The 16,462-nt window shown below is 40.1% G+C and overlaps 3 protein-coding genes across 8 annotated transcripts; 1 reads left to right on the top strand and 2 right to left on the bottom strand.

The window, feature by feature from the left end:
* The first annotated feature begins 31 nt into the window (after positions 1-31).
* zgc:101583 (uncharacterized protein LOC494104 homolog) lies at positions 32-4,406 on the top strand. The gene is made up of 6 exons (XM_035649743.2): positions 32-168; positions 292-563; positions 1,952-2,008; positions 2,282-2,372; positions 2,912-3,072; positions 3,210-4,406. The coding sequence occupies exons 2-6, from the start codon at positions 431-433 to the stop codon at positions 3,842-3,844; spliced, it is 1,077 nt and encodes a 358-aa protein (XP_035505636.1). The 5' UTR covers positions 32-168; positions 292-430; the 3' UTR covers positions 3,845-4,406.
* Positions 4,407-4,418: 12 nt separating this feature from the next.
* On the bottom strand, positions 4,419-6,946 carry timm8a (translocase of inner mitochondrial membrane 8 homolog A (yeast)). The gene is made up of 2 exons (XM_035649746.2): positions 6,614-6,946; positions 4,419-5,111 (listed from the first exon to the last, which is right to left on the bottom strand). The coding sequence occupies exons 1-2, from the start codon at positions 6,722-6,724 to the stop codon at positions 4,950-4,952; spliced, it is 273 nt and encodes a 90-aa protein (XP_035505639.1). The 5' UTR covers positions 6,725-6,946; the 3' UTR covers positions 4,419-4,949.
* A 373-nt stretch (positions 6,947-7,319) lies between these two features.
* Positions 7,320-16,403, bottom strand: btk (Bruton agammaglobulinemia tyrosine kinase). Of its 6 annotated transcripts, none has more exons than XM_035649737.2 (19): positions 16,247-16,380; positions 14,201-14,273; positions 13,386-13,544; positions 13,174-13,278; positions 12,678-12,759; positions 12,349-12,474; positions 12,189-12,253; positions 11,909-12,096; positions 11,213-11,275; positions 11,048-11,102; positions 10,839-10,918; positions 10,383-10,510; positions 10,170-10,241; positions 9,604-9,775; positions 9,276-9,495; positions 9,040-9,104; positions 8,480-8,598; positions 8,160-8,317; positions 7,320-7,720 (listed from the first exon to the last, which is right to left on the bottom strand). In XM_035649737.2, the coding sequence occupies exons 3-19, from the start codon at positions 13,524-13,526 to the stop codon at positions 7,649-7,651; spliced, it is 1,911 nt and encodes a 636-aa protein (XP_035505630.1). In that variant the 5' UTR covers positions 13,527-13,544; positions 14,201-14,273; positions 16,247-16,380; the 3' UTR covers positions 7,320-7,648. The 6 variants fall into 6 exon arrangements, with proteins under 6 accessions (XP_035505630.1, XP_035505628.1, XP_035505629.1 ...); XM_035649735.2 differs by lacking the exon at positions 16,247-16,380 and adding an exon at positions 14,679-16,215; XM_035649736.2 differs by lacking the exon at positions 16,247-16,380 and adding an exon at positions 14,414-14,672.
* Positions 16,404-16,462: the final 59 nt, after the last annotated feature.

The raw sequence follows: 16,462 nt of genomic DNA, 5'->3' as shown, positions 1-16,462 counted from the left end.
GACTGTATATAAGGAACAGGACCGAGTTGCCGCCCTTGCCCCGCCCACTTGTCCTCCTCAACTGACGGCCCAGCCAATCGGCTGCTCCTCCACTTCCTGCAAGTTCAGCCTACGACGACGAACGGGGGTTGACTTGACAACGGAGGCAAAACATTTTTTTTATAACGGGTACAGTTAAACGGCGGTTGAATCTTAAATTAGTCTCTTTTAAAACCAAGTCAGAGGACTCGCTGCTTCTCCCGTCATCGGCACATTTATAGTCACTTTTCAAACGCTCGTTTCTCTTCGCAGCTGAACGCCCTCCTGTCATGTGATGTTGAACATGGGCTGCCTGCTGTCGTTGGACTCCTGACAAGTTCTCGCGGGCGGGGAAGAAAAAGTGATCTTATTTAAGCGCACGATCGCAGCAAGGTGATATAGTGTCATCCAGATGGAGGTGAGCCGCCTGGACTTCTACATCGGCCTCTCTCTGGCGCTGAGCTCCAGCGCGTTCATCGGTGCCAGTTTCATCCTGAAGAAGAAAGGCCTCCTGCGATTGGCCAGCAAGGGCTCAATGCGAGCAGGTAGGGTAAAAGCTTTTATTTATATATCTTTTTTAAAACAATAATAACAACAACAACAACAACAACAACAACTAAACTTTAGACACGCCTACATGTCCGTGATGGATGAAATACTTTATTTATTTATATATACGTACTTTCCGTTAAGTAACTAATAGTACCATGAAGTACTCCACTGCATTCGTTTTAAAAGTAAAAGTACTCATTATACAGATGAACAGTCACCATCTCTGTTGTTGTATTATAATATCCTGAGACCCAGCAATTTATTTTTGGCCTCTGTTGGTAAAACTTTATATAAAAACAGGGGGACGCGTCTGCTCTGTCCAAATAAGTGATGGAAGCCACCGTCCATCACGGTGTAAGATGGGGCTCTGATTGAAATGTATTGGAATTTCAGTGTCCAGAATGGAAATTGAGATTAAGGGGTTCTTTGGGTTTATTTGGAGTTCTAATTAACGCTATGAATCCAAAAGATCTTTAGTTGACTAACTACCACATGACATAAAAGACGTGGGTTAAATATTCACATCATAGACGCTGGAACTAGATAATGTTTAGCTTTTTCTTTGAGAAGTCACATAATTTATTATTGACACAGATACATTTATTAGAGGGAATCTTAGAGGGGAAAAATGCTAAAATTGTGTATGTTTGTACATGCGTAGATCTGTGTGCGCGTGTGTGTATGCACGTGTGCTTACACTGTACCTGCAATATTTGTTTTGTCCAATAAAGAGTTTAAAATGCCATTCAATTCAGTTTATTATCACATTGGACAAAAAAAGCATGCAATCCTCAAATTTGCTTGAAAAATAACAAACAATAAATGGATTATTAAAATGGTGGAAAATTATTGAGTAGCTATAATCACTGCAGCTCTGTCATAATCGTTATTGGATTATTACTAATCTCTAACTGTATAAGCGTCTGTTGTAGCTGGTAGAGATGGAGCTAACTTCAGCTACCTTTTATACTGAGTAGTTCAATTGATAACAATGTATATGTTATGGGTTGACCATCACACTATGTGTAGAGTATTGATCTGCAAAGGAACTAATAACTTTAGATGTTTATTGAAAGTTGTGGAGTTAAAAAATACAAAATTGCCTTCTGAAATTTAATGGAGTACAACATGGAAATACTGCACTGAAGTAAATGTCACTCGTTATATTCCACCACTGCAAAACAGGTAAGGGAAAAACAAGATAGATATTACTGAAAGGGAAGACATGTCTATATGATTATTAAAGATGTACGTAGGACGTGTAGGCATCATAAGTCCTGTGTGACCCTATAACTTAAAGTCAGTTAGCGAATATTTTAGGTGAGAGTTCTGTAAATATAACTGCAACATCTCTTTCAGTATTCTTGTCTGTGTCCTGCAGGTCAAGGGGGGTATGCCTACCTGAAGGAATGGCTGTGGTGGGCAGGACTAATTTCAAGTAAGTGATCTTTTTTTTTGTTTTACTTGGTTACACTGCCTACCAGCCAAGCCCAGAAACATTGTGCCCTTTGTTTTTCAAAGGAGCAATGACCCTATTGTGGGTTTGGTATTTTTGCCGGTGACGTTGCAGTAGCTCTACGACCCACATCGAATCTTCGAAGCACACATTCCTCCCAAAGAACTCATTTGCACATGTGGGTTGGAAGAAGAGAATAATTTCAACAGCTGCAATGAATTTGTGCACACTGATGGGAATGTTGATATGTTCTAGTGGGAACTGGGGAGGCGGCTAACTTCGCCGCATACGCGTTCGCACCCGCCACACTGGTGACGCCTCTCGGAGCATTGAGTGTACTTGTGAGGTAAATGTCTTCAATTTTTATTTTCATACCACGGATGTAGTAGCTGATCACGGCATGCTGTCAGTGTGATATAATACTTTGTCAACAAATTCCACGGAAAGATCAAAGATAATGATTTAATGCTGTATAATAAAAGCCTTTTCATTTTAATTAATCTTTTAGCGAAGGGGTAAGGTCATTAGGTGGTGGAAAGAGCTGCCAACTCTCTTATCTTTTAAAACCTCTTGAAGACTCATCTCTTCCAGGAGAGAGCATGTCACATGAGTAGAGCAGTGCAGCTCCAGTTGACTGCCTGAACTCGCTTGTAAGCGTCGCTCCATTAATCCAAGTCATAAACAATAGATCTACTGTGTATTGTGTGACATTGGCATTAAAAGGTTGATTTTACCGCCACACAGCATCTGACGATCGCTGGAACAGGTCATCGAAGTAGAGAACGCTGTTGTTTTGGTTTTTTCTTGGGTTTTGTTGATGATGATAATGACAATGATCTTCAAGTATTAATTTTACTATTTGTTCTTCATTGTTTTTCTCTCCAGTGCAGTCCTCTCCTCTTACTTTCTGAATGAGCGGCTCAATGTGCATGGGAAAGTTGGTTGTTTGCTGTGCATTCTGGGGTCCACAGTGATGGTGATCCACGCCCCACAGGAAGAGGAGGTTACGTCCCTCGCCTCCATGGCAGAGAAGCTCAAGGATCCAGGTAGAGACACACACTTGACTCGTGTGACTTTCCTTGTCATCTGATTAACCTAACTATGACGCGCAAACGAAATCCCTGGTAACGGTTGGATGGATTTTCTTTCAGGGTACTAACTCATTCTTGAACGCTCCCACTAGGTTTCATTGTGTTTGCTGTGTGCGTTGTGGGAACCAGCCTGGTTCTTATCTTTGCTGTGGCCCCTCGGTTCGGACAGAAGAATGTGCTGGTCTACATCCTGATCTGCTCTGTGATTGGCTCCCTCTCTGTGTCTTGTGTCAAGGGCCTGGGCATTGGCATTAAGGAGCTGTTTGCTGGGATGGCAGTGCTGAAGGAACCCCTGTTCTGGTCCTTAATCATCTGCCTGGTAATCTGTGTCAGCGTTCAAATCAATTACCTGAACAAAGCGCTCGACATCTTTAACACCTCCATTGTCACTCCCATCTACTACGTCTTCTTCACCACATCGGTCATGGCCTGCTCAGCTATCCTGTTCAAGGAATGGTTGAGTATGGCTGCTGACGAAGTAGTGGGGACAATTAGCGGGTTCCTCACCATCATTTTAGGGATATTCCTCATCCATGCCTTCAAGGACATAACATTCAGCTGGGATTCCCTCCCACTGTACCTGAGGAAGGGTCCTCAGGGCTTTCCATGGGGCCACCAGCCTTATGTGGCTCTCCCTAGCCAAGACATCCAAGCAGAGGATGAGATGAAGCTGCCAAGAGAAGGAAGCACAAAAGCGGGGTGGGGTGCACACCAGAGAGCTCCTTAACAGTCTTGTTTAAACTAAGACAGTTGCTTATTGCAATTTTGATGCTTTAATGTGACGTGTGTTTGCTAAATCTTAACTTCACATCTGTTTAACACCATGCAGTATGCACTGGAAGAACAAAGTTGCCTTTAAATGAACATAATGTTGGTGTCAACACACTGGAATCCATAGAAGATTTCTGTTGGCACATCCACATTTTTTCCCCATTTGGTTGGTAGAATGTATATTTATTTATTTTCAAAGTATTTTATGTGGCATTAGCCACATTGTCCCTTCTGTTTGAGAAAAAAAAAACCCTTTGATCGTTTTGAACTTTTAACCTTGATCTATGAACACATTTATTACCAGTTACGGCAAAATATCAATTTGTCCTGAATGCATTCAATCTGTTGTTGATAAATAATATTGAATAATTCATGAGTTACTCTTAATACCTCATACAAATCGCACCAAAGAATGTTCCTTTCATGTATGAATTTCCAACATGTGCCAACCTGTAAAATATCTCTGATGTAACTGTATGACAATGCTGATTAAAACCTAACTACATTACTTGACGAGAGATGGACAGACGTATTTGGCATTTTGTTTATTGCATATGTACAGTCCAGAACCTTTAAGGTGTCGATCAAGATTCTTCGTTCAAGACATAATTAGCTCTTAAATAACAGCAGTGTGTTTGAGGTTGAGTCCTTGTAGCTGTCAAAAACAGTTGGCACGTTGAATGTCTCAGATGCGTCCATCTCTCTGCAGTCCCACTCGTTACAGCAGTGGCTGACAACACATTCAAGCTCAGTTTCTCACCCTGACCAATGCAATAGCTTGAATTTGATGACTTGACAAAATCAACGTACGGTCACTGTTAGCAACAGACCGCAATATGAGCATGTTGCAACAACTGAGTGGAGGACAAATAAAGTCCTACCCCTTTGAATACAGAATGTTAATCACAGGCACTTTGTGTCAAAAGTAACACGTCATCTTATTCCTTCTTGCAGACGATTGGACAGTTCTGCAACATTCAGACAGCGGTGTCAGGGGCAACCGGCCTTGTCATAGAGCTGTGGCCTTGAATCTCGTCTTGTCTGTCAACTGACAGAAGTTTTTAGTCTGACATGGTCTCAGAGATCGAGCCCCGGCTCCTCTGGGTCTGTTCCAGTCTGTTCAGGATGAACTGGCTTGTGTCAATAAATCGCTCCACGCAGTTGACTAAGCACATTTCGCTCCTCGAGTCCATCTTCGGCCCGGGTTTGTCAATGCATTTCTCCTGGGGACAGAGACGGAACAATTTAGAAAAAGGTCAGGTCATATGTGGTTAATTTAAGTGACATTGTTAGAGCTGCAATGATCTGCAGTTCGTTCTGTTAAACATCAGAATATCGTGGGAAATGATTCAGAATTTCCCACAGCCTTAGATCATATCTATAAATAGCTTATTGTGTTTGACAAATTAACCAAACCAAAAAGGAACCATTTATGATTAATAGATAAAAAAAAAAACTGCGGGTTTGATTTGATTGATTAATAGTTTCAGTTCTACATGATAGCACATCACATTTTGTATACAAGCTCGTCTGTTGCGCCCTCAGGACTTTGACCATTACTGAAGTGTTTTTCAGAAAAGTACTATAATCTTTAAGATCACGAAAACATTTTAAGACACAGAGTGTAAAAATGATCGTGCAATGTAATGAAGTAAATCTACTTGAATATTTTCATGAATTCTTGCAGATTTTTTATACTTTTACTCAACTACAAATTACTACGGAGAAACTTGGACTGGGTAATTTCGATGGGTCCATTTTTTTTGTTTTACACATTTCTATTTGTTTTACACATTAATAATCACTAATGAAAACAATCATTGGTTGCAGCCTTATATAAAAGCATAGCTCCACTTCGAACGTTCAGTTAAATACCTGTAATACGTCATTAAATTACAACTAATAATCTAATGACGAGAGTGTAACAATCGTTAGCCATCTTTTCTGATTCGTGTACTTGAACTTTTAATACTTGAAATACATTTCCATGCATATACTTTACTTTTATTCCTACATTTTACATACCATATTTGCTTTTGTATTCTTAAAGTGTGTTATTGGTGCTTTTTTAAAGTCATGAATGAACGTGTTCAGGGTTCACACACCTTTCCCTAAGTCAAATTCAAGCACTTTTCAAGCATTTTCACGGTCGATTTTCCAGCTTTTCCAGCACCTCAGAGCTGTGGTAAATTACATATTTCTACGAATACTTACATTTAAAGAGATGGTATTACGCTATAAACAACCAAATCCGTGTTTCGTAATAACACAAGGATAAGACATTAAAGGGCACATAACTTATATGGTTTAAATTGTGTCATGTGTTTGTTGTGGGGGGAAAAAATCCCATACAATTCAAGAATTTTCAAGGATTTCATAAGTTATGTGGTTTAAAATGTGTCATGTTTGTTGTGGAAAAAAATCCCATACAAATTTCAAGGATCTCAAGCACCCGTTCGAACCCTGTGTGTTCTTCCGCCACTGTTCAGGTACGCGTAGGAAAAGACAGTACGGACACCTGGGGACACGAGTGGGGCCGTGTGTTTTGTCTCATGCATCTACACGTGAACGTCACTATTCATCAGCAGCAAATCAAACCTGTATTAGTAAAACTTCTACGTCAATCTGAGACACGTTAGCTGTAAATTCCTGCTACACACACACACACACACACGAGACGGATGGGGACATCGGAGCGGCGCTGCTAGCTTACAGCCGGTCTTACCCAGCAAACCTCAGTCATTTGATGCACCAGCTGCTGAAATCTCTGCTTCTGAGACTCGACTTCGATGAACTGCTGGAGCCGAGGGTCGGCGGTCGCCCCCTGTCCGTCCATGTTCTGATAAAATGAGGTTTGTCCCACTTATGGACACCGCGCGACTGGGTTTCTGACCTTCACGTGTGCGTATGGACGAACGACGGGAAACAGGAAGTAGTTCAGCCAATCACAGAGCGCGTTCTTCTCTGACGTCGCTTGTCGTCATACATGCGTATATTAGAAAAAATGTATTCATCCTGTAGTTTTTTTTTACCAATTTAAACTTCTTAATGATTTCATGTTCCAAACAGATATTCTTCAGAAATTGAAACCAATCAAATTATATCTTTAAAAAAAACAAAACTTAATTGGCATGGCCTACAACTTCCCTTTATATACAGAATGTACGATTGTTTGTACATAAGAAAAAAAAAATTTCTGTCACTTAATTCATTTATTGATAAAGTGTATAACAATATGTGGATAAAGGATTATTTGAAAGCTCGAGAATAGATTTACTACTTTACTCCATAAAAAGGCCTAATTAAAATGTGTGTTTTTTTCACTTTTAATACATGACCTTTGTATATGACTACCGTCATTTTCTTAGATGTTTTTTTCACTTTCATTTGACATAATTTTTAGATTTTTAATTTTTATTTCAAAGCCGGGCCAGAGTATACTTAGCTTTTATTTGGGTCGTACGTCTGCTCTTACAAACCTTGCAAAGTTGCCTACATTCCACAATGGGAATACTATAATGACAGATTATATGGACAGTATTTTTACTCCAATAAAATATACACATTGTAAATGCTGATCTACAGGACTCTACTTATGTGACAGGAAAACTATTCTAATAAGTGAGTTATAATGACATTCACATTACTCATAATATTCACATTACAGAGGACTAAAGTGGCTCTGCTGTTTTAACTTGTCTTCACTTTCCAGGGACGTGCAGAAAGTGGCCTGGTTGTGTCCGAGGATATATCCTGAGATCTACTGGAGCTCGTATAGCAAATCCTGAACGGACAGGGCCAGCTCTTGAAAGGTGGGTCTCTCATCTGCTTTCTGAGGAGCAAAACAAAGAATCACTGTGAGATTTGTGCAAGTTCATTGTCATGACACGGCCAACAGTCAGTGGTGGAAATAGTCCACAGATCATTTATTTAGTAAAAATAGAAATACAGAGTAACAGTATAGAAATACTTGAAGTAAATTGCCAGCCTTCAAAATATATAGTAAGTATAAGCATCAAGTAAAGTATACAAAACATATTTAAATGGGTAAGCAGGTTGTGCTAGTACTTTACATACTGTAAGGTAGACTTATCTATCTATCATAATTTAAAAGTTGATTAATTTGGTGCTAATGATCTGAATGTGTAAGATAACTTGGAATGGAGTAGATGTAGAAAGTAATTATTGATTGGAAATACCCAAGCAAAGTATAAGTACCTTGTTACTCTGAAGTACTTGAGAGTAAATGATTTCAGTTAAATTCTACTTACATCAATCCAACAGCTCAACATAAGGCTGTAGACCTTTTCATTGGCCAGCTGGGGGCGGAAGAGGCGAAGACCTCGTGACACCTGATCCACTATTTCTGTGTTGTTTAGCCTCTCGTACGGAAGCCGCCCCAAAGTGTACACCTCCCACATGAGAACCCCTGGGAATTTATAGAGATAGTTCACTTGGTGAGAGAATAGAAATGATGCCTTAACACAGATGTGAATTATTAGTTTCATGAAGACATCTAAATATAGATCACACTTGAAACTGACCAGAAATGTGATAGGAAATATATATACTGCACTTTATGTTTTCTCACCATATGCCCAGATGTCTGACTTGCTGCTGAATTTGCAGTAGAGGAGGACCTCAGGAGGTGACCAGCGGACAGGGAACTTGGAACCTACTGAGCTTGTGTACTCGTCGTCTAAGACATACCTGAGGTAGAGAAGTTGGAGATCTTTATTTTTAAGTGTGAAAGTACAACTACCACCAGTGTAAAAACACTGTCCAATCCAAGCAGAAGTTTGAAAATTTGAAATATGTGAAGAAGGGATGTCCTGTGAGTGTTATATTGTGGTTTTGTTGAGCTGGAGCTATTTTTAAGTTGCTGTTTTTTTTGAGTACTTTTTTATGTTTAAGCAGATGTTAAGTTAATCTTTGAATGTAAAATCTTAATATGTAGTAAGTGAAACTGTAAAATGAATGCACTAGAGTAAAACAATACAATAGTTTACTCTAAAATGAAGGGGGGTCAATGTCTATGTACCTAGAGAACACTAAAATACTAATAATTGTACATTGAGGGTTTTAGTTTTATATTTTGTTCAACACCAATGTAGCCATGGAGTGTCCTGTAATTGACATGAAATATTTTACCTTGACAGTCCAAAGTCAGTCACTTTGACAGTACCATTGCCATCTACTAAACAATTCCTGGCAGCCTGCGGATAAAACAAAGAACACTCTTGATTAAGGTAGGTGTAATCATTATACTCCTAACCTTATCTACAAATGCAAAATCCCAAAGTATCCCAACATTAGCATGATGCAGTAACGCAGGAATGTGGTGGGATGTGTTGTGCACGGTTACACGGCAGATCGATGTCTCTCACCAGGTCTCTGTGGATGTACTGCTGTGACTCGAGATAGGCCATGCCCTCAGAGATGTCTTTGCACATCTCCAGGAGCTGGACGGCTGTTGGGTGCTGCTTCAGGCTCTCCCTGAGGTAAGTCAGCAAGCAGCCGTTTGACAGGAACTCGGTTACTATGTAAATGGGTCTTTGTTTGGTGCAGACGCCGTACAGCTGGACCAGGTTCTCGTGGCGAAGCTTCCTGGTTTGAGGTAAAAGGAGAAGGAAGGTAAGTATTATGAGTTGGTTTTTCCTCACAGAGGTTACAGAACCTATACACTTCCCAGTGTGACACATCTGTTTTGCTTACATCATGATTTTGGCCTCCTCAATGAAGTCATCTTCAGACATGGAGCCCTCTCTTATCATCTTAATGGCCACGTCATGCTGGCCCTGCCACTTCCCATACTTCACCACTCCGAACTGACCAGTGCCCAGCTCTTTGATGAAAGTGAGGTGACGGGGGTCAATCTCCCACACACCTGGAGCGAACAAGAACGAATGGAATCCACATTGAAAGAATTTTTGGTAATGGTGCTTTTATTTGCTTTATTTACTAACTATGCAGATCTGCAAGAAGTGTACTTCCAAAAATCTCAAACTACTCCTTTAACAATCATTACTTAACCAATGCGCTGTTTCCTCCAAACCACAATGAAACATTATGTTATACATGCAGCGTTTATATACTCAGAGGATTCGTGGTTCATACATTGCACAGAGAAATATATAATCAGTAAACAGAGGTCAATCACCGAAAAATTAGGATTAAGACGGGAATATATAATGAAGCCAAGAAAGCAGGTGCATTCAACTTCTGTTTGCAGTTCTAGACAAACGTAATCAGGCCTGTGCCTTATATAGTCATATTCTCACCATAGCCAAGCCCTGCTGTTGATGGAGGCCGTGCCCGGTTAGATACCATGTATTTCAGCCTGCTAACCATACCTAATGAGGGAGATCACAAAACCACATTATTTCCTGTAAGGTCAACATTTCACATGAATTTAATACTCTATTTATGTGCCTATATTTTTTTTACAAACATCTTTAATTAGATATCCGTATATTCAGAGCTACTGTATGAACCTGCTGAATTGTGTTGGTGGTAGTTGATGAGCTCTGGGATGGTGTTGAAATTATGCTTCTCTGCCAGATAAAACTGGCCCTGTGCGCCGGTGCAGATATTATAATGTCTGCAGCTTCCACTCGTTTCCCTGTAGAGAGAAAAGGGTGAGTATCTTTAGAGTAGATTTCGTCAACAGGTTTTCGTCAATGGGATTTCATCAAGTCATTTATCACATTCAATCTCCCCACTGATATCCATCTTAGAGCTCTGAGATAGAGATCCTCTGCAGGCAGATAAGTCCAAGTTTTGCATGAAAAATTTACATCTCTCTCCGGCTGTCGCCCTCTGTTTCCGCGTTCATTATGAACAGTTCTTCTTTTGACACGTTCACACATGAGTGGAGCCAGTGGATAACGTCTATACTGTAAGAAGTGCACCGTGCAGCAGTGTTTTAACACCACTGAACTCACACTCACCCGCCACCCTTGCTGAACAAAGACACAGTGTATTTCCCGGCCTTGCTTGAGTCCCGTACCAAGAAGCCTCCATCTTTGTTCTGAGCATGAGAAACAACACATGAGCACATATTTCATGAGTTTTTAGATAAAATGAAGTCCAACAAAGTTGAGGCAATCTCTTGGTATCAAAGCTGTCCTTCTACATGTATGTCAGTGATGGAGTTTACCTCAGACTTTAACAGCTTCTCTGCCTGGCTACGGTTCATATTCTTGCAATACCAGCTGTGAAAATAAACATGAATATTTTCATATTATCATATATATTCATCTTAGAACATAAAAAGGATATATTTGCAATGATATAAAGATAGAACAATACTAGCCATACTCACTCAAATCTTTCTAGCCCACTTTCTGCTTCCACAACATAATTACTAGGTATGTATCCTTCTTTGCTGCAAAAGAGAGCAAATCACATAGTAGGTATTTTCTACACACACACACACACACACACACACACACACACACACACACACACACACAAATACGCAACCAAATGTGTATCTTGGCTGGACATTGAAAAGCTAAGAGTTAGTTAGCTACACTACTTGCGTCTTGCAAACATATCATTGGTCCAAGGACTCTTTTACTCATTCAAATGAGAGATAATCAGTATTTTATTATTATTTCTTGCTCTCACAATTACATGGCACAAAGCAAACCACAAAGTAACCTGGAAAATGAATTTGGTCAAATCCAGTAAAAACACACCCATACAGATACACACATTCAGATCTGCATGTCTCCTCTTAATCCTGTCTCCTGCTCTTTTATTCTAATTGACGTTCTTCAAAGGCACCACTGAATATTTCCCCTTTTGCAAGTGAGGAAATTGCGCTCATTTTATTTGAACAGCATTTTTTCCCACTGTTTTTTGATGTGAACTGGATGCAGGATTTTAAATGTCCATGTGGGCTCCACTGCATATTTAACTTCAACTTGTGAACTTTTAACTCTGTGGATCTTTGCTGGATTGTTGTCAGTAATCGGCCTCTGGCATTACTTGTTGTTGTTTTTTAAAATCTCACCCGTATTTGTCTCTGGCTCTCCACCAGTTAGTGTCAGACCTCTCGAGGATAGTGTACTCCTCATCCTTCCTCAGCTCCAGGTCTTGTTCTGTCATGGGTGTGTAGTCATACTCCGCTATGACAGTCATGCCAGCAGAAGGGGAATTCGGCCCAGGAGGCTGTGGAGGTAAAGGCCGACCTGGCTTCTCCTATAACAACAAAACATTAGTGGTTGTATTTACAGAGCAACATAGTCTGTCTCAAAATGGTGAATATACACCTGAAAGAACTGGGTGCGCACCTCTGTTGGGGTCGGGGGAAGTGGTTTCCTTGATCCCCTTCGTCGAGATGGTTTAGATGTAAAGCCTTTTAATGACATCATTTCATAGGTACGCAAGTTAATGAAAAGGTTTGGTTCTTGATTATTGCAGATTTCAAACACAAATGGAGTTCGTTCTCACCGTTCTTACTATCCAGCACCTTGCAACCCATAGCTTGTTTAACTTCCTGCTGGCAGCACAGCCACACCCCATCGACCCAGAAACAAGGATGGTATTTAGGCATCAGATCCCTGTTGAAGCGCACCACTATACACAAGCAGGGACACACACACAAAGCACATTTACATTTAATTAACTTATGAATTTGCCTAGGTATGCATATCTTCTGTTGTGCAGGCATTGGGTGATGTTAAGATATCGTCTTATAAAGCATAAATACGTTATTGTGGCTGACAAAATACATTACCCCAAAAAATGATTTAATTGTAAACCAATGTGCGTGTACTTACTTTCTTTCAGCTTCGTTATCCAATGAGCACGAATATCTTCAGTCTTTGCGAAAATGTACAACGGCCCTTCATCATAAACAATCTGTGGCAAAAATTAAAAAATTAAAAAAGGAAAAGCTAGCAGCTATGATATATCTCTACAATAATGTATTGTATTCCAAAACAGTGCAAACTGTGTGACAAATGTTTCACTGCAGTTCAAGACACAAACTATAAACTGTGTCTTTCTCTTTGATAAGTAATGTCACATTGTTACTGATTGTCGAGGGATTCAACATGTGTGCGACACCTGCACAGTCACTGAAAGTCCCAACTTAATTTCAGTGTGAGAGATGGTTTCATTTCTTAACAACGGACTTTCACATTATTAACTATTGGACGATTGTGATACGTGATACGTGGCATTCTTGCTTATTTACATTGTTGCAGGTGTGTCTGTGTTTTTTGTGACTGTCCTGAGGCGTTATCTGAAGCTAATTCACACAAAAATGTCTACCTGGAAAGCGTACATGCGCTCGAGCGGTGAATTGGACTCTGGCTGGACCGCCTCCACACACTTAATCTTCTCAAGGTCGACTGATCCTCTCAAACCTTTTCGCTTCTGCTTAACAGATGAGGAAACAGTCAGGTAAGGTTGCTAACGAAATTTATATCAGACTAATGTCTTGGTGTTTGAATAGAGGATTTCTTGCAGTTACATATACGTACCCCTTTGTCTTGATCAAAATCATAATAGCTTATTTTTTCCTGGGTGAGGACAAACCATCTCTCCTTGTAGTTCAAAGGGGATGTCTTCTTCTTCTGCTGGGATCGTTTAAAAAAGATTTCTTCCAGGATACTGTCTGACATGATTCAGTCAGAAGCGATCTACATTGGAACGAGGAACAATAAATACTTTTGTAGAGCATAACATGGCAGGTATCGGCACCTGATTAGCTGCAATTTGCATAAGCCCTGTTACCTGCCAGTAACATCCTCTGTACCCAAACAGTTCCAACATGGCATCATCTGCTTCTCTCACCTCTTATATCCTGATCATCGTCACCGTGACCCAAATGTACAGTTTGTTTTTGTACTGTGCGAGAAGATATTAGTGTCCAACAAGTCCCTGGTCTGCAAATTATTCTTCCATTTCTTATCCACCTCCTTGATTTATGATAAATTATATTGTATTTAGCACAATCACCTGCGCCAACATGTCACATAAATGTAAACTTCTTTGACTGTGCTCTTTCACACTCACAGATATATATTTCTTTTCCTAACCTGATTTTGATTGCTGTTGTTAGGATACAGTCTCTGGGTTATTAATACAGTAACACAGTTACATAAATTCATCTTGGCACAAAGCTTACTGGATAATATGAAATATCAAGTCATCTCATACACATAATCACATTTTTCCACATTATAAAAAACAGTAAGTATGCAAATAAAAAAGTCTCTCTACTTATTTCATTAAAGATTTATGCGTCTTTTGTTTTCTGCATTTACATTTACACATTCCGTAATGAAACCTTCACCTCGAAAACAAGTCAGGGCCTCAGTTGGTACCATCGCAGGTGAGAGTGGAGTGAGACAAAGCAACACCAATGTCTGTTAATAGAAGACAATTATGTCGACTCTGTAAACGCATTCAAACATGCACCCTTCCCCAAAAGAACATTCTAAGTATCAGCAAATGAGAGTTTCATGAAAATGTTCCTTGTTATGTAGAAAAACTTCTCTGAACTTACCGTCAATAGATGCAGAAGTAACAGGTCAGTGTGAAACAGACCAATAAAATCAGCTCTAATTTCAGCAATCAGAGTTAATATCCAAATCATATTCAACCGCCGCTTTTAACGCAAAGCATTATTCACAGATGCATTTCCATCAAGCAAATGTGTTCTGGACACATATTGTTCTAAAATATAACGATAGAACACAGTGCACTAAAGGAAAAAACTCTTTTTGCCACAGTTCCACGTCAAACTTGGACTATCAGATGCTCAAACTCACCCTTGTCACACAGCTGAACGCACACTGTGTGTTTGTCTTCAGCTCAGCCTATTTTCAGCTCGCGAGCACTTCCTTATATCATTTGAACCGTAACACTACCAGAAGCTTCTCTCGCCCCCTGCTAACCAGGAGTGTGACGATTTCTTCACCAGAGTGACAATACCTATTGGTTTTGTTTGTGCCGTCATGAACAGACAGCCGTGTTCCCTATTCTGCGAAATTGTTTACTCATTCCTCATTCGTCGCAAACCCAGCGAATTCTCACATCTCTAACTTGAGTAGAGGTCAATAAAGTCCAATAATGGACAATCAACGCACTGATGTACCATCCCGGGTCAATTGGAGTCAGTCGACTGAAACTGTACGTCCATATTTCACTATATCATGGAAACCAGAGGGAGATTTTCTTTTTTGTAGGGAGTTGACTCATGGTGGCTGACACAGACAAACTGAACTGATAGGGAAGTTGCATCAGTGTTGTACTGCAAGAAACCAAGGGCCCTGCAGCATTTCACCCTAACATGCTCTCTCTCTCAGTTATGGTTATATATCATGTATCAAGACATTCAACGTGCATTTGTTACATATGTGCTGATACACATCACTCCTCCATTCAAAACCATACACCACAGTCTCCTCCTTTAGATTTTCACAGCGCAACAACAGTTTAACACTTTGCGGAGAGAAGGGTTTTTTTCTTTCTCATCTTCTAACTTAACTTTCAGTTGGTTGTGTGGTTTTGGGTCGTGAAATTCCACAGACTGCATCTATTCGTTTGACTCTAAGAAATAAAAATTGAATTGAGCTCAAAAACTGCAGTTATTACTTTTCAAGAGCAGCCAAATAAAAAAAGAATTAATCATTTCAATTGTTCATCTAATCATAACAAAAATGTTAACCATTTCTGACCTGGATAGCTGTCAGAGTGATGGGCAACAGATCTTTGTAAACCTGTAAATATTGCCAACTGTGTCAGTATTGCCCTGTGCACAAGGCAGTGATACGTGCATTGAAATGGAAAGGCTCATATTAAACAAGTCATAAGGACTAATGAACATGTTGTGGGATGGAAAACAATAATCAGTTTAATTGCGTGATATTTGCTATATGTGACACAGCAAACTTAACCGTATCACGAATGCGCTGGTTCAACAGGAACCTTTTAAGAGGCTCTCTTTTCCTGACAGTTCCTGACAGATAAGTAGGATATGCGTGCGCGCGCGCGTGTGTGTGTGTGTGTGTGTGAGAGAGAGGGTAAGAACCATGTTCAGTGCAATTTATAACAGAGTTCAATCCAGCTCCTAAACAACTCCTTCAAAGTGACGCAGAATTCACCACAGTGCATCACTGTCAACACAACATTCAAGGACACCATCTTTGGATTTTAGTACATATTGTCATGATTATTTAACTCACATATTTGTAATTCTGTGTTGAGTACACCTTCGGATTTGCACACAAGCTGAATATATTGCTGGGTTTTAACCCAGCACTTGCACAAATCTACTACTTTTGTCCACATTCAAATGAAACACATGACTGAAAATACAGAGAGCTTCGTCACTTACCCTGACACTCGAAAGGAAAAAGAAAACCAGCAGAAAGACAACTACAGATGCTGAGGCTTGTAGCGATGGCTGGAAACTTTTGCCGCAGTGGCTCGTCTTCCATTAAATGTGTTCGTCTGTGATGCAAGAAGCTTGAACTCACCCACAGAGAGGAATCGACTCAGCCTTACTTCCTCTTTTTCTTCCTGCTCATTTTCATATCGGCCCTCTGGACAG

The sequence above is a fragment of the Scophthalmus maximus genome, chromosome 9 (assembly GCF_022379125.1).
Source record: "Scophthalmus maximus strain ysfricsl-2021 chromosome 9, ASM2237912v1, whole genome shotgun sequence".
Lineage (NCBI taxonomy): Eukaryota > Metazoa > Chordata > Actinopteri > Pleuronectiformes > Scophthalmidae > Scophthalmus > Scophthalmus maximus.
Note: the sequence above shows the minus strand (reverse complement) of the source record. Positions and strands in the feature narration are given on the sequence as shown.

Excerpts from the sequence above, each read along its gene's own strand:
- btk (XM_035649733.1), bottom strand. The coding sequence starts at position 13,526 with ATGTCAGACAGTATCCTGGAAGAAATCTTTTTTAAACGATCCCAGCAG. Across the intron at positions 9,496-9,603 it reads GAGGAGGCCAAAATCATGAT|GAAGCTTCGCCACGAGAACC; the intron begins GTAAGCAAAACA and ends ACCTCAAACCAG. Across the intron at positions 9,105-9,275 it reads AGTACATCCACAGAGACCTG|GCTGCCAGGAATTGTTTAGT; the intron begins GTGAGAGACATC and ends TTTTATCCGCAG.
- zgc:101583 (XM_035649743.2), top strand. The coding sequence starts at position 431 with ATGGAGGTGAGCCGCCTGGACTTCTACATCGGCCTCTCTCTGGCGCTG. Across the intron at positions 564-1,951 it reads CAAGGGCTCAATGCGAGCAG|GTCAAGGGGGGTATGCCTAC; the intron begins GTAGGGTAAAAG and ends TGTGTCCTGCAG. Across the intron at positions 2,009-2,281 it reads GTGGGCAGGACTAATTTCAA|TGGGAACTGGGGAGGCGGCT; the intron begins GTAAGTGATCTT and ends GATATGTTCTAG.
- timm8a (XM_035649746.2), bottom strand. The coding sequence starts at position 6,724 with ATGGACGGACAGGGGGCGACCGCCGACCCTCGGCTCCAGCAGTTCATC. Across the intron at positions 5,112-6,613 it reads AAATGACTGAGGTTTGCTGG|GAGAAATGCATTGACAAACC; the intron begins GTAAGACCGGCT and ends CTCTGTCCCCAG.